The 24,029-nt window shown below is 39.9% G+C and overlaps 1 protein-coding gene across 11 annotated transcripts in view; it reads left to right on the top strand.

The window, feature by feature from the left end:
- NCKAP5 (NCK associated protein 5) overlaps nt 1-23,219 on the top strand; it is a 617,165-nt gene extending 593,946 nt beyond the window's left edge. For 10 of the 11 annotated variants that reach the window (XM_081921458.1, XM_081921453.1, XM_081921455.1 and 7 more), the window contains one exon: nt 21,801-23,219. In XM_081921458.1, coding sequence (XP_081777584.1) covers nt 21,801-22,070 — 270 coding nt within the window. In that variant the 3' untranslated portion in view covers nt 22,071-23,219. The remainder of the gene's footprint in view (nt 1-21,800) is intronic. The other variant, XM_081921452.1, reaches the window with a different exon arrangement.
- The last annotated feature ends 810 nt before the right edge of the window (nt 23,220-24,029 follow it).

Genomic DNA, 24,029 nt, shown 5'->3' with positions numbered 1-24,029 from the left:
GTTCAGTCCAGCAGGAGAGGTTGGGGGTGAGGCAGGCTAGGTCCCTCCCAGTTCCTGGCGATCTCTTTCTTAATCCAGTTCCAGTCCACTTTTCCACCTGCCCTACGTCACGCGGGCGGGGGATTCGCGATCCTATCGTCAAGCCTTAAAGCCTTAAAGGTATAAAAACCAAATTAGTCCACTTTTATCCGTGTAGCCAGAGTCCAGAATTGCAGTTATAATCCAATTTATGGGTCCAAATTATAGATCAAGCCCGGATTCCAAAAGCCACAGTCGCGTTCCAGGTCACGGTGTAGTGAATTCGTCTTTCTAAACCACATAGGATTAAGTAGTACGTCGCTCCACCTCGCCTGCTAAATAATCCGTCGCGCCGCCACGTCTGCTTATAACCCCTATTTAGCTCCCATCACCCGGGGGTGAATAGGGGGCCGACAAATGGGGGGAAAGGAAAGGGGGGGAAAGAAAAAAAAAAGAGGAGAGCACCGAAGCAGGGTGTGTCGGCAAGCAAGGGGGCTTTAGCGTCCACTCACCCTATACCTGCTGCCGTCCCGCCCCTAGCAAGTCCTTGGCCTCCTTCCAAAAGGGGCTTAGGCACTCCAAGACTTAGTTGTGGAGTTATAAACTATAAACTATAAACGCCAGGAACTATTCGCCCCCGCCTAGCGACAAACACAAAATACACAGTCACCAAAGACGAACTGTAGGGCTCACCAGGGTCCGAGTAGTCCTTAAAGTCCAATTCTGTCCAATCTTAAACCCTCGTAGCAAATTGTTCTTACTCAAACAGACTCTTCAAAATCTCTTCAAATCATCGAGCTTCCGTCTGCGCCATCTTATATCCTCCACTGAGCGGACTCCCAAACACAGCTCGAAACCCTCCAGGCACCGCCCAGCTTCACTACTGGCTTAGCGCCTTACACGCGTGCGTTTTATATAAAAAGAAAACACATTAAAAAGAACGCTGGGGATCCCCTTCTTTTCTTGAGGCGGCCCGTCGCCTATCCTGGCCGAAGCTTGAGGCGTCGCCCTGCAGAGTCGGTAAATCCCCACTTCGCGCTCGCGGTCTTTCGTTGTCTCTTCACACCGGAAGGATGATTCGACCGCTCCCACGCTGCTGGGTACCTTCCCCCAAGGGTTCCCCCCTTAGGGTTTTGAGGTGCGCTGCGCCCTGGCGCCCCCAAAGCCTCCGCAGAGCCCAGAAAACCAAGAGCAGGTTTTCCGCGCTTCTTCACAGGTCGCACTGTAGGGACATACTGCTACATATTACAGCAGTACCTCAGGTTAAGTACTTAATTCGTTCTGGAGGTCTGTTCTTAACCTGAAACTGTTCTTAACCTGAAGCACCACTTTAGCTAATGGGGCCTCCTGCTGCCGCTGCGCTGCTGGAGCCCAATTTCTGTTCTTATCCTGAAGCAAAGTTCTAAACCTGAAGCACTATTTCTGGGTTAGTGGAGTGTGTAACCTGAAGCGTACGAGTTACCACTGTACTAACTTTATTACAAATGTAGGACACAATCAGGATTCAGTTTGTTACTCTACTGTAGACTGGCCAAAGACCCTTAAAGTTTTACAAGAAATAACAACTTAACAACGCTCCCGAAAGTCTACATTCCACTGCTCAGGAATACTACAATCAATGAGCTGGTTTGGAAGATCTGTCCAATGAGCTGGTTTGGAAGATCTGTCCAGTCTGTCCAAAGTGAGGTGGGAAGAAGGACATGCAGCTGCTCTTCCCATCAGATGCATTGACCCGCGTTCAGTGCACTGTCCACACCTCCGCCTGTACATGCAGGAATGGATTGTCTGATTGTCACATAATGTACACAACAATTACATTTTCCAAACTCACTTCAGGAAAACAATTTGTATATGCATAGGGAGCAGTCAGAAATTTTGTTCGTACCTCTGCAGAAAGGGAGCCAGACAAAGTGGGAGTGGCATGCACATAATGTGCCCCAGAGAAGCTTTGTGTACTCACTTCACCTCCACACATTCGGCCAGATCAGGGAAGAAGATATAATCCAAACTAGCCCAATTTATGTTTCCAAGACTCAGATACTTCCTATTTATATTGCCTTTCCCTATTTATATTGTTTAGGGTAACAGTGGCTCTTAACCTTCCGTTTGTAACTTTAGATAAAATTGGCTAGTTGGGTGGGTGGGGGGAACAGGCATGCTGCAAATTTTATCCTTATTTACCAATTTTCTTGGGTTGACTGTTTTTCTATCAGTCTCTTAATTATTAATGTAATTTTAGTGGGCAACTTAATAAATTGTTTACTTAGTTAATTCAGATAGCAATTTATATGATTATTGCCTGACTATAAAAGCTTTTTTAATAGAACAGGGGGGTTTTTTTTGTATCCAGCAGAATAACAAGTTCTTTTATTATTCAAACACAGCTTACTTCTTGCTGTTTTCAATAAGATTTTTAATAAATATGTAAATTTAAAAATTAATTTACTGCATATGTTTGGCAGCGTGATGTTTGAGCTGACAAAAGTTTGATGGATTGTAAAATTATCCCCCTAAAAATCATCAGTCATAGTAAACAGAATGTATCAACCTCTGGTAATTTTACAGCTTTTTCTTCATCTTATCTTCTGTTAGGAACTCACTTAAAATTGATTATAATGCACTATATTTCTGGAGCCATAATTCATTCATAGATTAATTAGATTTTAGGTTAATAGCCTATCATAGTGTGGGATAAGAGCCAAGAGAATGTTTTCTGGTTGTTACAGAGCTGCAGTAGAGAAACCTTGATTACTGTTCCCGTGTGGTTTCAACTGCCAAGACTAATCACTAATCAAATTCAAACCACATAAAATGAAACATCCTTCATGCCATTTAGTTTTCTTTTACAGTACCATGAATTCTTCATTGACATAACTAGATAAGCTGGATTTTTATTTTTTATTTTTTTTAAAGGGATGCAAGCGGTTTTCTACCATAGCAATTATTCCAGTTTCACACTTCTGCCCTGATTCACTCACCCATATGCTCATAGATACACTTCTTCCTTGTTTTCTTTTTTAAAAATGCATGCAGGGTACCCATTCGTTTCAATTGTGAAAGCTAATCCCCCTGTACAAAGGGATGTACTTAGCCATGGCTTTCCATTGATGAAATGAATGAGAGAACTGTTTGAGGATGGGGTACTCCGTATATGAATTTTACCTACTGTGCACTGAGTAAAATCCAAGAACAGTCTGCTGGAGCTGAACATTTATCAGTAGAAGTACATTTGTATTAGGTACTGTCATGTCCCCAATTCTGTATCATAGAACACAGCCAGAAGTGCGGATGACATAGTCTCTGTATAATAGTAACTGTACTTTTCTATGCAGTGGCACTTGTGAGAGGGGTTCAACAGCTGATCTTAAAGAACAGGTAGAGTCACATAAGAGAAGATGGCCCTTCAAGTAGCTTGGATCCATACTGTTAAGGGCTTTATAAGCAAGAGCCTGTAGCTGATAAAGCAAGGGAGTCACATGATCCCAGCACCTTGCCCCCAGTTAAGATTATGGCAGCAGCATTCTCCACCAACTGAAGCCTCTGAGTTATTTTAAAGGGCAGTTCCCGCAAAGAGTCATCAGGTTAAGATGTGATAAATGCAAGTGAGAATACCAGAAACAGATACAACTGGGGCACTGAGCCTGGCCACAGTTGATGCATGGGCACCTATCTAATTTCTGTGTTCTAAGAGTGGTACACAGAGGGAGAACAATAAAGTCCCCATCCCCCCCCCCCAAGACAGATATGTGCACAACCAGATAAACAACCCAATTAACACTCACCCCAGAGCAAATATAAAAAAGCAGAAAATAAGTCCGTAAGGCCTGGAAAAATAGGTGAGTGCATTCTAACTCATTTAAAAAATGATTTATTATCCTTTTTAAAGATCAGTGAATTCTTGTAGATGACACACATGCTGAAATTAACATAACAAAATGAAAATCCATTTAAAATCCTGCAGAAAGCAGAAAAGAGTGTAGAGGGGAATTGTCTGTATAGCTTGTGGTGGCCCAGAAGTGGAGTACTGATCAGGGCAAAACATGGTGAACAGGTGTGTACTAGAAATATATTTTTGCAGATGATATCAGCAAAAATCTGCTGCTCCAGATGTAGGCATGTATCATTTGAATTCTGCAAAGACTGTATACAAAAGTGAAATTTCCAACTTGCTTTCAGGGTTTTTGGCATTTTGCACTAAGTATGCAGGATTTGACAGCTGATGGCTTAGGCAGGTGTAGATTTTAATAGAGGCTGAGCCATTTGCCTTTTCAGTCTTTCAAAATTTGATCAGAGAGCCAAATACTGACTGAACACTGTTCCTTGTATTCTGGAAGAAGTGTTGCTCAGCCATCATCAGCAATTAGACTTCAGTCCCTCCCTCCGCTTTTTATCTAGTTGATTGTAAAGATCAGAGCACACCCCAGAGAGAAATATACAAATGGCAGCACTCACCCACTGCAAGCCAGCTCATTGTTATTTTAAGCCACCATGCAGACCTACTAGGCAGCCTGCAGAGGCTCCTTTGGCATATTAATGCCAGGGTGGGTAAAAGACATTAACCCCTTTAAATGAAGCTCCTGCTGTAAGCGCTATGAAAGGTAAAAAATAGAAAATAATGAACTTTTCCTTGTCTGAGCAGAGAGCAAGAATCCTGGAGCCAGCATATGTCTACAGTGGTACCTCTGGTTATGAATGCTTCTGGTTACAAATGCTTCAGGTTACAAGCTCCACTAACCTGGAAGTAGCTGCTCCTGGTTGTGAACGTTGCCCCAGGATGCAAGTGGAAAGTGCGCGCTGGAGGCTGGCCCCATTAGCAAAAGTGCACCTCAGGATAAGAACACTTTCAGCTTAAGAACGGACTTCCGGAACGAATTATGTTCGTTACCAGAGGTTTCGCTGTATTACACATGAATAGTTGTGAATAGTAGAAGATTGAGAAAGTGTGCACCATCTGCTCCAAAAATGCTCAAGTGCTGCTGAAAAGGAAGTATCTTCCACTGGGGGAGCTGGAGCCAGAGTTTTGCTTTCTTGTAGTCTGTGGGACCTCTGGACCCAAGTAACTCTACTTGCAGAGGCAGATTTAAGGGAACACCACCAGTTCAGTCGCATTCGGCATGGAGCCTCAGGGGCACTATAGGGGGCGCCACAACTATGATGTAGAATGGAAGGCAAGAGGCGAGGGGCACCAGATTTTGGCATCGCGCAGGGTGCTGCTGAAATTTTAGACTCCAAGGTCCATAACTGTATCTTGCTCCACCCTCAGTGTGATTGCACCACATATATATTTTCTGCTTGCAACCACGTATTTTGTGTGAGTCCCCCTAGCTGAATTTCCTAACTTCTTCTTGCTTGTGTTCTCAGCTATGAATTGCCTTGTTATCTATCTTAAAAGGTAAAGGTAAAGGTACCCCTGCCTGTACGGGCCAGTCTTGTCAGACTCTAGGGTTGTGCGCTCATCTCACTCTATAGGCCGGGAGCCAGTGCTGTCCGCAGACACTTCTGGGTCACGTGGCCAGCATGACAAGCTGCATCTGGCGACCCAGTGCAGCACACGGAACGCCATTTACCTTCCCGCTGGTAAGCGGTCCCTATTTATCTACTTGCACCCGGGGGTGCTTTCGAACTGCTAGGTTGGCAGGCGCTGGGACCAAACAACGGGAGCGCACCCCGCCGCGGGGAATCGAACCGCCGACCATGTGATCGGCAAGTCCTAGGCGCTGAGGTTTTACCCACAGCGCCACCCATGTCCCTTATCTATCTTAGACATGATAATTTAGGCTGGATTCCTAGGAGTGACAGTTGCTTAGTCTACAAGCTTTCACAACTCTTGGCTTATTCCTGCAAATACTTTCTACCACCTTGGAGGCTCCGATTATACAGGAGAGACAGAGAGTATGGGACCACTCTCTCTTATAGTATGTTAACTAAGAAATGTAGAATGTTTTAGAGGCTTCTCTGACTCCTAACCTTTTTGGTGCCGCAATAGTTCAAGAGTTTGTGTTCCAATCTTGTACGCCAAGTTTCATTTTCTTTCTCAGTCTTCAAGAAGGATATACTTGCTGCCCCTTGAAAATAGGTGGGGTTCATGGTGGCTTCCTGAACATACATATATATCAGCTTCCATTGAGATGTCTCAGTGCTCAAGGCAGGTATCGCATTGTACAGTGGTACCTCGGGTTAAGAACTTAATTTGTTCTGGAGGTCCATTCTTAATCTGAAACTGTTCTTAACCTGAGGTGCCACTTTAGCTAATGGGGCCTCCCTCTGCCGCTACACGATTTCTGTTCTCATTCTGAAGCAAAGTTCTTGACCCAAGGTACTATTTCTGGGTTAGCAGAGTCTGTAACCTGAAGCTTCTGTAACCCGAGGTACCACTGTATTTTACATTTGCATTTTCTGTTTGAAAATGGGAGCGGGGTAAACCAGTACTATTTCTGCACACAGGGTGTTTGGAAATGAACCTCATTTTGCACAGGTGCATCTGCTTGGGAGAGGGGAATCTGTTTCTTCTGTATATGTAGTATTTCCTGAAATAGTTACAGGTAGCTAGCCATGTTGGTCTGCCGTAGTCGAAACAAAATAATAAATAAATAAATAAATAAATAAATAATAAAATCCTTCCAGTAGTACCTTAGAGACCAACTAAGTTAGTTATTGGTATGAGCTTTCGTGTGCATGCTGAAGACGTGTGCATGTACACGAAAGCTCATACCAATAACTAACTTAGTTGGTCTCTAAGGTGCTACTGGAAGGATTTATTTTATTTTATTTATTTTGTTTTGTTTGATTTCCTGAAATGTAATCCTTGTACCAATTCCCCAAATGACTGTTGAAACTTTAACTTTCAAATGCAGATTTAGAGTTCCCTGGGGCCAACTGATGGAAAAGGAAAAGTTTCCAAAGACTGAGCTATTACATGGAGGGATAGATATAGTTCTAGTAGAGTACACACCAATAGTTTATGTACTCCTTATTTTGATGCCTGGGGAGTAATCTAGTAGTGAAGATGGGGAATGCAACATTTTTCCATTTACTTTAGAAGGAATATGCAGAGGAATAGACAGAAGGAATAGACGGTAAGAGTGGGCAAATGTTTTCCCACCATTTAGATGAAGCACCTCTTGAGAATAAGCTTTGTGGTATTCTACAGGAAATTCCTTCTCTCCTTCCTTATGTTCATCTCCCAGTAGACAAGCTGCACTTGAACTGAGCATTAGGAAAGGCATTTCCTTTCATGCATTAAAATGTGTGGCTTGTTTTTCACAACAGAAATAGTAGTTTCTCAACAGGTGGCTCAGGCCGCTGATCACTTGTGAAAACTGTCCCTTGAAAAATGAATGTTTCCACATTTGCTGCCTGCCCTTCCCACACCTCAACCTGCCCCTCCTCCACCTGCCCTAGTCCTATTCATAGGTTGAGAATCTTAATTCATTTCCCGGAAGAGATGGTTGCTAGCCCAAAAAATTAAATGTATATGGAGCGGGATGGAGGGTCCTTGTGGTTGATGAAATAAATTGCCTTGCTCAGTTAGAACAGAATCCATGATACTACGTTCTACCTTCATCGTTGGAGGCAATGTACCTCTGAATACCAGTTTCTGGCAATCGCAAATGGGTAGAGTGTCTCACTCCATGTGTCTGGAGTGACTATAGAGTGAGAGTCCTACTGCTCTTTAACTTAGTAGATGTGGCAGCAAATGGTGTTCAGATGGTAGTCAGAGTGTTCAGATAGGTTCATATGGAGAGAGGTTGTCCTTGAGATATTGCAGATATTCAGGTATTAAGGCCATTAAGGTATCAAGGAATAGGCTCTGTGCCCCTCAACTTGATGGTAGTTACAAAGACAAAGTGGGGAGTTGGTTGTGTAAGCTTAGAAGCTGGAAGGAGGAAGCTACGGTTGCCATATTTCAAAAAGTGAAAATCCAGACAGAAAAATTGTTGAGCTATTTTAAGGAAAATCACCGAAAACAACACGGCTGGCGTTCTGCCCCAGACACTACTTACAACAGCCAATTGCAGGCTATGTATGGGAAATTCTGGACATATGGCAACCCTAAAGAAGCAGGCTGGGAAGCCAGGCTGGGGGGGGGGGTGTCCTGCAAGAATCCAAAGCTGTGGCTATGGGAGAAGCAAGACCCTCTTGGTTTGTGAATGCTGTGAACTCCTTCATAGTAGTCACAGAATATGTGTAAATAAACTGTATATATAATAAAGGCACCACAGTCTCCGCTGTCCCGCATGCCAGGGGAAACACGAACCCTGAGTAAGCGCCTGGAACCCCTGGAATCCCATGCCTCCTGGAGATTGAGGTGGCTTACAACAATAGTTAAAACGTGGATTTGGGACCACCTGGTATAGCAATAGCCACCAACCATTCCCTTTAAAAGAAAATCAGATGAATTAATGGATGATAGGGCTACTAGCCACAAGGGCTGTTTTTCAAACACTGTAGCATAGGACACTATCCAGCAAAGGACTAAGCACTTTTAACAGCTCAGTTAGGTTCATGTTTACTTAGAAGCATTGCCACTGTGTTCAGTGGGTCTTACTTTCAGGTAACTGTGTAGCCCCTCTGTCCCACAGATTCCTTAACCCTCCCCCGCACCTTCTTCCTGGTAGCCAATTGCTTGCTACAGTGCTATTTTCTTATATCCTATCAAAGCCAATAGTTTTAGCAGCCTAATTGTGGTGCAGTATTGCACACAAAAGAATGTGAAGCTTAATTTTGTATTAGTTGTACAAACTTATATTTTTGTTATGGTGAATCTTAAATGTGGATTAAACATAATTCTGATCATGTTATTTTTTATTATTATTTATTGAATATATATACTGCCCTATACCTGGAGGTCTCAGGGCGGTTCACAGAATAAAATGAAAATATAAAACCACAAAATACATAATCAAAATAAAAACAACCCAATAAAACAAATAAAATATTTGCTTACCAGTTAGTTACCTTAGGTGAGCTTTCCCCCTCCCCCCAAAACGTTATCAGTTGTCTGACCCTATTATAGCAATTTTGTATTTAAATATGTGAGGCTTGTTCATTCAATACTTTCTTCCTTTTGTGTTATTCAGAGATACAAAGCATGGACAATTTTGGTTCTCCCTTTCACAGCTAGCTATTTGCTCATCAATAACCATTTTGTTCAGGCCAACAGGTGGGATCCATTCACACAGCTCATGCTAATGTATTGTTCTTTCCTCCCATACAATTTACTTACTTACAAAAAAAAATCATTTTGATATATCCCCTTCCCAAATCCTTTCTGTAGCTAAAATATCAAATACAGAAAGTTGTTCTCCTCTCATACTTTGGTTAAGCATAATGCCTATGTAGATTACTTTCTGCTAAGTGTATATTGTTTTCTTATAAAAATGATGAACAGATCGATAATTTCACAAGCACTTCATATCAATGCAATTTTTCCATGAGGCAGAAAAGAGAGGGCCTCTCATTATTTATCCTGAGAATGTGATGGGGTTCCTTTGAGAAGGTCATTGTCTGCTTCAGCAAAATAATCATGGGATTTCTGTTCAAGCAGGAAAGAGAAAAATGATTCATTATTTCAAAAAATTATTTTACTGCCAGTCTAGAAAATAGATGAAAGCTTCTCACAATATATGAGGGAGAGAAAGGCTTTACTTATTATTTAAGGTTACGCTTTAAAGGGGGGAAAGGTTCAAACGTTACATTTTTAGCTTAGCTGTAATATAACAGAGGTCATGCAGTTACAGCATTCACCTTTGTAGTTTCCAGGAGGTGATTTTACAACTATTTTCACTGTGGAGCTTTACTTATCCACATACACTTTCTTTCATTTGGCTAAATGAGATCTGGGGACTCTGCTCCACTCTGTTGAAAAACTATTATTGAGAGTTGGCATCAAATTTTGCCTAAAGTGAAATTTGGGGGCCAGTATGGAAGTTTTCACTGGAACAAAACTTCTGAAGAATTAGGAGGAAAGTATAAACTGGCAAAGGATTCCATCCAAACTTGTCTGTAAACAAATGTAGTTCAATTTCACCTTCCTCTCTTCCCTTGCTTGCTCTCAGAATCTTTTCTGGGCGGGTGACGGGGGGACGGGGACTCTTGATTGTGTCCAGACTTGCACTCAAGATACCTTTAACTTTTCTTTCATTCCTCACTGTTCTTCCACGTCCCGGTATTTATTGGCACATGGTTCTGGTTCATGCACACTTCTTCCACCTGGAATGGAATGTTTAGATTTAAAATTATTCCCCTCCCTAAAAATAATGTTGAATTTGTACATTTACATACATGCATATTTTAAAGAGTGTAAGCCAAGGTTTATTCCTTTTGGTGGGTTGTAACCAAAATTCCATGCGCTTCCTTCCTCTGGTACAATGGAACTTTTCTTTCCTCTCCTTCCATGAGTTCTCAAAATGTGCTCCAGACCGTCTCCGAAATGTCCAGAGAAGGGGCTGGCGCTGGGGACAGGAGAGGAAGGGGAAGTTCTGTTGCATGCAGGTTTATTGGGTTACTGCTTTTGGTTTAATTTTATATGTTTATATGTTGTGGTCTTATTGTGAACCGCCCTGAGACCTCTGGGTATAGGGCAGTGTATACGGTAAGTATAATGATGATAAATAATAATGATGATGATGCAGGTACAGTGCAACAGCAGAGCTGCAATCTTGGATACCCAGTATAATTACTGTTCAACAGCTAATTGCTGAAGCGCTATACTGTATAAATATTTTTATTACTAGAAGTGTTGACCATGTTAGTTTATTGCAGCACAACAACGTTTGGTAGCTCCTTAACGACTAAAAAGCTGTGGCACAAAAGCTTCATGGTCCAGAGATCACTTATCAGATACACCAAAGTAGGCAGGTATATACTGTAATATGAATATAAAGAGAAGAGGAAAGTTTTTGTTACCAAGTGAAAAGAAAGGAGGAAATGAATGGCATCTAGGCAGAGACAGGTGAATACAGAATTACTAGTTCAAATCTGCAACATGGATATGATCCATTCCCAAATAGAAACTTCGGATGATGAACAGGTATAGCCAACAGTCCCCTTCTGCATTTGTTAGCTACCATCTGTTACCTAGTGGGGGGTAAAAGCAGCTGAGAAGGATGTTTTGCAACAGAAAAACAGCCAGAGCAGAAATATTTAATAAGCTCCTCTCCCCTGCATTGGTTTTCCACTTCTAACTGATGCTTCAGCAGCTGGGGTTTTTTTTTAATAATAAAAAGAACTGCACATAACATATAGCCACACTCTTTACTTCCGTGGTAAGCTAGGAATATCTAGGATCAGCTCAAACCAAATCCCACCATGTCAAATTTGCTAATGAAGTTCAGTGAGAGAGCTTCACAGTTGAATCTCCCTTTGAAACTTATTTGTTGGAGCCTCAGTGAGCTTAAAGCCTGTTTCTGGATGTTCTAGAGGTCAAAATGCTCCCTCAGTGCTTTGAGTGCTCTCCTTTTTAAAAAAACAAACAAACCCCATCTAAGTTGTATCCTCTTGTGCAGACTGACCTGTTTGGACCATGTAAATGGCAGAGGGGCACTGCTGGTCATGTTTATTCATTAGCAGCTGGTGGTGGTTGGGACTGGTCCACATCCATATCAGTGATGGGATTATATTCATTTTAGGGTATTCTGTATTCATTTGTGCTCTAAATAGCACTGTGACCACAGATACACACATGCTATTCCTTGCATTGTTTGACCATTTGACCCCATTTTAGGGAGAGAGACATTTCCAGTTTTATGTAAGCTCTGTTCCAACTTATAAATAAATTTGCACAGGTTGGGAATGCATATGTTGGGGTACGGCCTGCAACAGCTCTGTCACTGACTGCATGCCCAGCTATATCCATTTTTCCTAATTTTTGGAAAGCCTATGACTTCTGGACTTGAAGAACCCATTTTAGCTCTGGCAAAAAGGAACCATCCAATGAAATTAACAAAATGCTTATTTTGACAGGGTTTGTGGTGGCAATGCAGAAAGTGGCTCTGATAATGGAAAGGAGGGGGCATAATAAGATGCAGGAAAAATAAATTGTTGGAATGTTTCTCTTCCCCTCCTTTGTAAAGTAATAGCTTTCATATGAAAGAAGAAATAAAAATCTGGAAGCAGTGCACTGAAGATCAGCTAAGGCTGTGTTACCAGGTTAAAATACAGCAAGGTTGTACTTTTTCTCAATTTGGATAGTAGCTGGCTAGGGGAAAAACACATCAAAATGCAGCATTTCATTAGAAATTACAGGCTAGGTATGCATTGTGGCTCATGTTATATGTACACCAGTTCCCAAGCCAGCAGTGAGAGTACACAGGATGCAGAGTAAACAGGAGTGTGTACACAGCCTCAGGCTGCAACCCTGTGCTCACTTATCTGGGATAAGCCCAGTTTAACCATATTCTTTCTGAATAGACATACCTAGGAATGTGCTATAATGATGGCAATCACAGGAAGCAGTATGGGTATCTCATTCTTTTCAGGTGATTTTTGGCAGCAGATTGCACACACAAAATACTGTTCCTTTGGATGTATATTTGGTTTTCAGCAGATAGAAAACTGCTGATTCCAGCTTGAAAACTAAATAAACCTTTTTATAAAACAAAGTCCTTGGGTTCGCACAAACTTTCAAGTTTATGCATAATGGACTGACTAATTTACCACCAGTTACATTAGTGGAGTAAGAACTCTGATTTGTATTATTGTATGATTCAGCTCCACTGTTTCCAAGGAACTTGTTAACAATAGAAAATTTGAATTAAAAAAAGGGGGGAGCCACAGAATGTTAATAGCGTGCACTATGATGTTTTTATGTATTTTACTCAATGGTCCATTAGTTACTTTATATCATAAATATAAAGTACCTTCAGTGATTTCTAAGACATCTAGCTCTGATTAAATGTGAAATTTAACATGATAAATAGTATAGATTATTGGATCAATATGACCTTGGATAAGCAAAGGCAGAGTAACTTGCAGATTTAAACATGCAAAAAGCTTGAAAACTATTCCACTTCATAGCAACATTTTTATTTTACTTTTTAATCAGCATACTTGCTACTTCTGATCAGGGATTAGGTGTGAAATGAAAGACCTTGAGTTATGCAATTAAGTATTGATTTTGTTGATCTATATTTAATTCTCATTGCAATTTGGCAGCTTGCAATATAAAAACAGAAAAATACACACCATACCTATCTTCCTTCCCTGCACCCTTTTTACTGCTCCCACTCTGTTGCTGGGCATGCCTTACAGACAATTCTCTCTCCACTCGCCTGTCACAATCTTTCAGACTTATCACAGATGGCTTCTAAATTAATCCATGACAGCAGGATCAAATGGCAATGGATATGGAGAAGGACATCTATGCTGGATGGCTCAGTTATGAACTCCCATACCTGAACCTGAGTTGTTATTGGAAGCATTGAAGAACCTTAAATTTAAATGTTCCTGAGCCAGAGTTGCATTAAAGAATTTTAGATATTGGCTGCCTTCTCTTTGTGGCCAAGTCTAAGCTTTAGATTGGGTGTGACACCTGTTGTAGTTCTTCACATTTTCATCTTTATATTTTTGGAGCATGATCCTTCAGTCTGCATGGGCTGCTTTGCCCATTTCCCCACCCAGATAGCTCTTAGGCACATGGACATGGCTTGTAGCAAAACAACTCTTATTTACGATGGGAGATCTGTTCACCTCCCATTCTTCAATGTTCCCATCTCTGTCACCTCCATAAACGTGAGGCTGAGCTCACTCAGGTATCCGGAACAGATTTTGCCATTTGTGCGTCTGTTTAATAGTACAGTATAATATACCCAATTCCTAGCAATTGAGGGTGTATAACAAGTCAACATAAATACATCTTCATTGATGTAGAAGAATGGCCATAGTGGATTGACAGGTAAAGAGCAGTGTGTGCTGCATTTTATTATTTATTTGTACTTACAACATGTAGCATGTTAAGCTTTTTTGTTTGTTTCTGGAATCCAGTATACCCAAAACAATATGTAATCATTACTTTGGTGATTAAGTTTTAATTAAATCTTTAATGATGCAGCATGTTTTAATTAAATCTTTAATGAAGCAGCATATGTGTGTGTGTGTGTGCAGACATGTATATATGTGCAAACATAATTGTGAATCATCAGGAAATCGCATCGAAAATCAGCTAAGAAGTAGTGGTAGTACTTTGTTCTCTTGTGTTTTTTTGCTTGTTCTCCGCTTTCCTTTGTGATGATGATGTGAATACTTGGCAGGTAAACTAAGTATCTGGAGGAGTTAGTCAGGGTTCATCAGGCAAGCTTCTGATAGCAATGATTTTCAGTCACTTGTGTAGGCCAGATTTTATCTGAACCAGTGACCTAGAGGTTAAAGGCTTCATATACTATTACCAAATCCCTGAGCCATCCAATTCCCCAGGATACAATATATATCTGATATCCTGCAGAATGGCCCTTATCAGCAAGAAAAGGTACTGATTCACACTAAAAGTGCATTAGTAAAATAATGATTTAAACATGAGCAGAGGTTTTGAGCTTCCTAGTGGCTGAAATCAGTAGTGGATTTAGAAGCACTGTAGTGGTGGGTAAATCTGCACCATCTATCTCTCCATTGTGTAACTGGATGCTTATAATGTCAGTTCCTTTGTTTTCTTTCTTTTACATGTTATGCCAAAGCTGTTTTTTAAAATCTTTGGAAGCATTTCTGCAATTTTTATTTAGGGTAGTCCCAAATCTGTATATGACTTTGGTATTAGTGGAAAGATTTACATGTTCCAAAAGTATAAGAGGTAATAATAATAATAATAATAATAATAATAATAATAATAATAATAATAATAATATTTTTAAAATAATCATGGTAGTAATAGCCAAATTTATATCAACCACACTACATCTTGGTCATTTCGCTAACTGATAACAAAAAAAAAAACCCAAACCTGATAAAAAGTTGGAATAGAAAGTAATCAAAATAGGGACTGAATTGAGCAGATGTGATGGTTTCTTGCCATCCATTTGGCAATCCTTACTTTATTCCATTAACATGAGAGAAGAACAGTTCATATTCATAAGTTTTGTTCAGACACATTTATTTCAGAAGGAAGCTAAGATATAATTGAGTTTATTTTTAGGCTTACAATTAATTGCACACACTTTTGTAATGATTTGCCCATGTGCATTAAGTATTATATTACATAACTTCTTATCCCAGAGACAGCAGGATGCAGGTGTTAATCTATTCTGCAAATAAAGTTTTGAAGATTAAACTAAGGGCCATGCTGAGGGTGGGGGGAGAGGTGAGTGTCTTCATATTCATTGGTCTACCAAATTCATCGTGAGCATTTTTTCATAGCCTGACTTTAAATGGTAATTGAAATTTTTCTCTTCAGTAAAAATAAATAAAATCCAGAAATTAAAAAAAGGCTTATTTTAAATAGCTTACATGAGTATTTGTTCAAAGAGCAATAGCACACTACCAAACATCTTCCATTCCAGCACAGCCATTACCTTACTGTAGTACAATAAAATACTGTTAATTAAACAAAAGAAAAACCAGATTTTCTTCCACCATTGATGATCAGTTAAAGAACCTTTCACACATGGTGGTTTCATAATTGTTGGAAGCTGCCCAGAGTGTCTGGGGCAACCCAGTCAGATGGGTGGTATATAAATAATTAATTGTTACTGTTACTGTTGCCATGGATGGCTAATGTCCCAGGTGTTGTTGGGCTGTATCTTCCATTGTTTCTGACCACTGATCATCCTCACTGGAACAGATGGCATCTGGAGTCCAGCAACATCTGGAGATCATGGTAGTGAATAGATTTTTGCTTACGCACATGGACTTCCCCTCTCTGCTACTCCATGTGTGTACACTGCGCCCTTCCCAAATCTGCTCCAGAGGATAAACAGTTTTAGAGGGCACCTGGGAGGATTCCATTGCACAAGCAGAAATCCTTCCTCTAACCTTCCAGATGTTTCTGAAACTTCCATCAGCCCCAGCAAGCATGGGCAGTGGATGATGGGAGTTCTAGTCAAGCAACATATGGAAGACTAACGTTTTCCCACACATGCTGCAATATAACATTCACATGCTGCTATGTTGGATTTGGACAGCATTAACCTGACTGTTTCCATGTGGTGGCTAATGCAACAAAACCCACGTGTTAATACAGCCTGAGTTTGCCACCACATGTTTATTCAAACTGCAACCACAGTTCTTTGACTATTGTACCTTAATGATACACATGTTTATCCTCTTCACACTTAAAAGCCTTTAGGTGTACAACTATCAATGCAGTATGTCAAGTGCCCCTCAGATCACTAATCTTGGTGCTAAAGCACAGGAATTAAATTTATTTATTGTATTGTCAAGTACAAGTACAAAAAGAACTCATTTCACCACCAAAGCCAGACAGCTATTACCTTTAAAAGCTAGACCCAGTTTTGATGACAATATGACCTAATCCAAAACGCATTACACTTAGCAGGAAGACTCCTGTTGACTTTGGTAGACTTTGGATTAAATTTTAAATCCCTTGCCTAGTTTCACTACTGAATACTGTTTATTGCTCGACATTTTGGTTTAATTTGGCTCCTTGATCATAGAATTTGACCTTAATGTTTTCGCCCACCTTTATCTAGTATATTTTATTAATTGATGTCATCCTATTAAATTACTAACTAAACTGTAATACTACCACTGAAAGTGATAAATAGAAGGAAGCTGCAATTTCTTTTGTCCGATCAGCATAAGTTTATCTTTGTCTAGATCAGTCTATCAGTTCTACCCACAAGGTTAGAGGTGAAATCCTTAGCTCCTTTTACAGCTATATCCTTAAATTCTGATAGAAGGAATCTGGCATCCCACTCAAGCAGTTCCTACTGTTTTGGAAAACCTTCCATGTATCTCTATATATGTAAAGTATTAAATATAGCACTGCCTTGTGTCAAGTTCTTTGAGATGAAGACCCCTGCTTCTATGGGGTTGGGCGTATACAACAAAGTACTATATTGCATCAAGCACAGAAGATGTTTTTCACTGTTAGTTTTCAGGGCTGGTTTAAAACTGTAAGAACCATGTACATATGGATAGGAGTGTCATAAATATGGGGTCCCCACTGAAAAGACAGTCTCTAGTTCCTGCTAACCTAATATCTCTTGAGAAGAACACCAGAAACCGATCTTAGGACCTGGTTTGTACAAGTGCAGGTAGTCCTTCAGATAATTTGATCCCAACCCATCCAAGGCTTTAAAAGTAGCCAGCAGCACTTTAAATTTTGTCCTGAAGCAAACTGGTAACTGGTGCACCTGATAGAAAATATATGTCAATTGCTCTGATCACCAGGCCCACACAAACAATTCAGCCATTTGTGTCATATAGAGTGCATTACAATAGTATGATCTGAAGGCTTGCACAACTGTGACAAGGTCTGCTTTCTCTAGATACGATTGCAGTTGGCAAATCAGTCTAAACTGCTAAAAAGCATTTCTAGCCATTGAAGCCACCTGGGCATCATTTGACAGTGCCAAGTCCAGTAGAACCTCCAAAAATGAGAATTTTGTCTTTTGGGAGAATGCAACCTTATCCAGAACCAGCTGGATACCGCCATCCAGATCTGCATATTTTCTCACACAGATAATTCATTTTATCTGAATTTAGTTCCAGCTTGCTTGAGGTCATCCATCCCAAAACTTCCCTCCAGATACCCATTCAGGGTTTCAACAGTTTCTCTAGGAAGAACAGGTGGAAAAGAATGGTATTGTATTAACACCCACATAGTGGTGACACCTGCGATGTTTGCAGGTGTCAAACAGTTTAGGGAATCCAGAGATTGATGGCTGCAGTATGGCTCATGAGCCCATCAGCACCACCTTTTGGAGGTGTCACTTCAGAATGGACTGCATCCACTATAATACCTTGCCTCCAAGACCTAATCCAGCCAGATGGTACAGAAGGATACCATGTAAATGAAGTGTTATATACTAATTTGGGAAGTCTGGATTGCATTCAAAACTCAGCAGTGGTGTAATTAGGTGGCCTTGAGAAACCTTTTCCCCATATCCTGCAGAATGGGACTCATAGTGACATACCACACAAGGATCTTCATGAGAAAAAGGACTGCAACACAGATTTCTGTACCACTAAACACCCTTGTATGAATTATTAATAATTACAATATTTTTCTTGAGATTTTCTTTTACTTGGCTGTGTTAAATGTATTCAAAACAGAGCTGTGTAGCTGAAAATGAATGAAAAATTATGGAATGTCCCCCCCCCCCCGCACCATGGTTTAGCATTTTGCAACGAAGCCCATATGATAATGCTTAAGTTCCAAAACACAAACCTCGTTGTACAACAAAGGCTCTTGTGGCAGTGCCAGGAACAACATTAGTTCCATTTCAGGAAAAGGGATTTTGGAGCAGCTCTAGTGGTTCCACAACACAAAATTGCCAATACCCTGTTAGTATATTGTCCATGCTAACAAGGTGTGGAAGGCAGGACACAATAGGGCCACAGTAGTTTGTCTGCTTTGCAGGCCATTTTGGGAATACTGAATTTTGGTGTTTTGTGTTTGACACTGAAAGTGGTTTTGTAGCATCAAGCTGACAATAACCCAGTGGCCTATATGACTGAGATGCAAAAATCAAACTAGTCTCTCCCTCTCCCTCTCTCTCTCTCTCTCTCTCTCTCTCTCTCTCTCTCTCTCTCTCTCTCTCTCTCTCTCTCTGTGGCTCCAAAGGGCTGTGTATTTTCCCGCTCTCCAGCTACATCCCTGCACTGACCAACCCCAAAATTAGCATTCCTGACAGGCCATGTCTGTAGCTGGCTTCATATGGCATGGGGAGGAGGGATGCAGTCAGAGGGGAGATGGACAACCCCATACCCTGCAAGTGTGCAGAACTGCTTTCAACACATGCATTGGGCCCTTAGGATTCAGACCAATAGAATACTAATAGAACTAGAATACCTATTCCTACATTTGACATGATCCAAAGCATTACATATGCAGAAGTGCTCCATTTTCTTCCACAAAAATACATATTTCTCATGAATACATGAGCATACTCCCTTACACACAGTTTATTCAGCTCATGCATGAGCATATGTCTTTGCTGGGGCATGGCTGCCACTTGGAGACCCAGTGACTTTAGTGGTTTTTTCCATGAATTACTAGGTTTATTGAATCAATAAATGTAAGGCTTACGTTTCAGCTGGCTTATCTCACTCTTGTAATGGAATAAGATAGTGCAGATGTTATAGTCTGATTGTGGAAATGGTAGTGTAATTCAGTAGCAGCGAACACAGACCCATCACCCTGGCTGCTTATGCTTTTTGAAAATGACTTGCACAATTTGTACTTGGGCTTAAAGCATTTTTTAAAAATCAAATTAACTAGGCCTAGCTGGTTATGGGTTGGGCTTCAACTGTAAAAAATAGCATTGTGGCTTAAATTTTTTTTGCAAAAACGGGCACACATAACATGGACCTAAACAGAACCCTAAGTTCTTCAGAGTCAAACATCCTCATCTTATGTTGCTCTTACGTTGCAATATCTCTTTTTCCTTTGGTAGTCTGTATTATATTCTTGATATTTCTGAATGACCACTAAATCAGCCACTTCACTTGCCAACTAGATATAAAGTAAAAATGTTTGTTCTTGGACTGCCAATAGTTTATTGATCCATTTATTTCTGCTTGGAACTAATACTAATACTGAAAATGAAGAATGATTGTGACTTTAGCACACCTCATTTAACAATGGATACTGCAAAAACTTTAGATATTGGTAAAGCCCCTAATGCATTCAGTATTTTCATGCATTTCTTTAGTGATATTATTGAGAAGAGATGGGGTTTTTTTGTTTGTTTTTTTAAAAAACACCAGCTGTGTGTGAAAACCAGGTCATTTCTATATTGAACTTCTCCCTAAAACAGCTGATTAAAAGTGTTCTTCAAGCAGAGATAAAATTGGTATTGTACAATCCAGTTTTGTTTTTTTTAAAAAAAAATATAATATGCTGATACATTGTCCAGTGCTTCATTTTATGTAGTTTTGTCAGATTACAACACTTCTCCAAGTAGACATAGCCAATATCTGATTGATTCTGGCCTGAGGGGATTGGACCAGCTCAGTGTAATTTCCTCTCCTGTTGCTTTCATTTCTGTTGGAAAGGTTTTTTAGTTCATGAAAATCAATACACATGCAAAATGTGAAGTTCTTTCCTAGTAAATTTAATTAATGTCTGCATTATACAGATTTATTTTAGTAAATATATATACAATACACATTGGGATACTTTCCCTCAGATTCCAGGTTCCTTACTAAGGTTCCAAATACTCAACCTGTTAAAACAGGTGGTATATTAATCTATAGATTAATTGAATAGCAGAAGTTGCTTCTTTTCCTCTGACACCGGTTAGGTATAGGCCACACCATTCCATACACGTTTAAATATTTTGTACTCCAGCATTTCTCTCTCAAAGTACAGTGGTACCTCGGGTTACATACGCTTCAGGTTACAGACTCCGCTAACCCAGAAATAGTACCTCGGGTTAAGAACTTTGCTTCAGGATGAGAACAAATCACACGGCAGCAGTGGGAGGCCCCATTAGCTAAAGTGGTGCTTCAGGTTAAGAACAGTTTCAGGTTAAGAATGGACCTCCGGAACGAATTATGATTATGATATCTTTATTGTCATTGTCCCTTGCAGAACAATGAAACTGAAAAGTACTTAACCCGAGGTACCACTGTAATGCATAGTTTTTATATCTGATTTACACTACTGACAACAAAATCTGAAAACAAAAACATGTTCCAGTGAGATCAGGTACATGTATATATAACACTGCAGACATTACCTGCAGCCTTGTAGTCCCTGGGAAGGCACTCCAGTGGCCATTGGGTGTTTTGGACAGTATCCTCCAAGGATGGAAAGGGAGACCCAGTGTTGTAGGGCCCCCTCCTGCTGCTACAGAACTGTTCCTGGTTCTTGCCTCACTGATGTCTGATAGAGGCAGAAAGTGGGTATACCTGGGGCAGTTTAGGGGCTTTGGGAGTTCACCAACATGCCCCCAAACCAAGGAGAAAACTACACCTGCTTTGAAGCTGATAGAGTGTTGGATGGAGGAGGCAGGGAGGGCCTAGGAAATGATGTGGGGGGGGCACACCTTTGCTTTCACTATTCTTTCTGGTGTGACCCTGACAAGTTAGGTGCACTTTGGATTTATTGAAATAAGTGAGACATGAACATTTTTCTGTATTCAAAAGTTCCACTGATTTTAATAGAACTTAACCATGCCTGTCTTGTCTTCTGCTTTCACCTAATATTTGCACTTTTACTGGGTCTCAGAATAGGAGTGCCCTCACTGGAGTCCAAATGAAATAATAGCGGCAGCTACTTTGACAAGTAGCGAGTTGTCCTTAAATAATGATTCCTGAAAAAGGATGGGAAATGTAAATTACTCTGGAGATGCTGGAGATATTTTACACATACAGATTCCAAAATCAGCTGCTTAAAATGTAAATGGCACTTAACTGTTTTGCAAATTGAGTACTATTTGTCTCAGCAGAATCATTAAAGCTATGATTTATCCCAAAATGAACTTTATTCTTGGATTTAATTATTATAGAGGATTAAGCCCCAAAGCATTTAACTATCTTATTTCTTTTCTGCTGTGAACTTTGGACAGGCAGTAATTGACTATTTACAATTTTGATAACTATTTTTGTTTTTGGAGAAGAGTGTGTTTCTAATTCTGACTTCCTCTCCTCTTAAATTGTTACAGAAATTGAAGCAACCTGAAGAAGCAAAAGAAGATTCTGAAAGGGGGTTATCTAAAATTTCCCTGGAGTCTCTCAATAAATTTAACAGCAGCAGAAGCATTTTATTGGAAAAGGAGAGCAAGGTTGAAGGGCAAGAAGAAGAAAATGGGAAGAATGAAGAAGTTTCTCTAAATAGTTCTGATAGGCATGATATAGACCACTTGGAGTCCTTGAGTGATTCTTTATATGATAGCTTCTCGTCCTGTGCAAGCCAAGGCTCAAATGATGTATAAAGAGGACACTCGACATGGGTGGCCACGGAGTGGAGCACTTAATGAACAGAAGAACTAAATAAATAAGAGCTGTTGAAAATATTCAAAGTAAGTTGCTAAGACTCATGATAGGATATATCCAGATATATTCATATAGAGCAATAACGAAGAAAAATCTGCATTATAACAAAAGGACTGAAAGTTTGACAGTACAACACAGTTGTTACTAAAAAGAAATAGTCTTAATTTTGCACTTTTATGAATTATTGTACAGAAGTTGTAAAAAATGTTCTGGGGAAGAGAAATAAAATTATATTTGTAGAAAAACATGACAGCAATAAATACAAATTGGTGCCATGCTCCTGAAATAGCAGGCTACTAACTTTAAACACTGATGTTAATATTAACAAAGTTAGTAATTTTTTTGTAAAATAAAGATTTATGAACGTTCTAGTCTTAAAACTGTATGTAGAAACACTGCTTTATCGCAAAATTGAACTTGCCAAATGGTCTACAATGAATCACCTTGAACCACATTGTACAACATATGTTTTTTTTATGCATATATTTGTGCAATTTTGAAAAGATTCTCTATGAACTTGCATATTTCGCTTAATGCCATTTGGTGAAATCCAAGAGATACCCGCCTTCCCTATAATCTGTAGCCTTATACCATGAATACATGTTGTGTTGATTTAACTTTGATATGATTTCATATTAATTCTGTTAATTCAGGAATCGTGGACTATAATGCAATTGATTTAGATTTGTATTCAACAATTTAAATTTTTTTAATCAAGAAAAAGATTGGTGCCAGCAAACAAATTATGGGGGGTGGGGGTTTCCTACAAAGACTCTTTATATGTAAGGGAGAAGTCTATTTCAAAGGTGGAGCGTATTTTTTTTAGATGTGGAATATTTATAACAACTTTTGTACAGCAGCCTGTAAGCTAGCTATATTTACAATACTTCCTAACCCGTTTACTATGTTTGTAGCATAAGCCTGTTGATTTCCACCCACTATGTTGTACTATCGGTGTTACTTGGTTAATACTTTCGTGCAATGTTACATTTCATGTTGTTTTAAATAATGTTGGGGTAGAGTTTGGTTGTTTCTGATTTTTATGAAATTTCCTTTGAAGTTTATTTCTGAATAAAAGTCATATCATATATGGTTATCCAAACAATGATATTACATACATATCAACAGATGTTCTAACAGTGGTAAGGGTTGATTTGAAGCAGGCATTTAAAATCCACCTGGAAATTGATAGTTAAAACTACCTTTATATGTAAATATAAAGAAGCAATATTTATAGACAAGAGGACCAACTGCAACAAAATACACAGCTGTATAATGATTCTCCAGCCATTTCCCTTCTCAAACCAAGCTTGCCTGGTATGCTTCTCTGCTAATGTATGTGCAGATAGGATGCAAAATCAGTCAAATGAATTTTCTACATGGCAACTAAGAAGTAATTTAAGCTTAATTCAAACCTCTCTAGCGATTTCTCTCTAGCTCTCATTCTCTCTCTCTCTCTGAGAAAAGATTGGGTGAATGATGAAAAGCAAAGAAAGGTCTCCGAGAGATGAGGCTGAAAAAAGCCATCAGAGGCGGGTGCAAGTGGTAATGGAACAGCTTTAGACACATAATCTTATGGGAGATAAAGTGCTCCAGCAACAAAGTGAAGCCCTCACAGAACTGCAGGCATGGAGATAAATGGGACAGTGGTCTGAGCCCTGATAAAAAGAAGCCTGCCCGTTTATAAGGCACGTGCGTTATTTTTATTTATTTTTTTACGTCCTGTGTCACTGGCATGAAACATGGTGAAGCCTAAGCTTCCGTTACCAGTCAGAGAGTGAGTCCCACTGAGCTCCATCGAGCTCGCTTCTTGTCGGACGTGTATAGGATTGCCCTGAATAGTCCTCAATTGCCAAGAAACGACGCCCAGGACCTCACTTCAATTTATTTTTTATTTT

The sequence above is a fragment of the Podarcis melisellensis genome, assembly GCF_964234715.1.
Source record: "Podarcis melisellensis genome assembly, chromosome: 1".
In the NCBI taxonomy this organism is placed as follows: Eukaryota; Metazoa; Chordata; class Lepidosauria; order Squamata; family Lacertidae; genus Podarcis; species Podarcis melisellensis.
The sequence above is the reverse complement of the archived record's forward strand: the minus strand, read 5'-3'. Positions and strand labels throughout refer to the sequence as shown.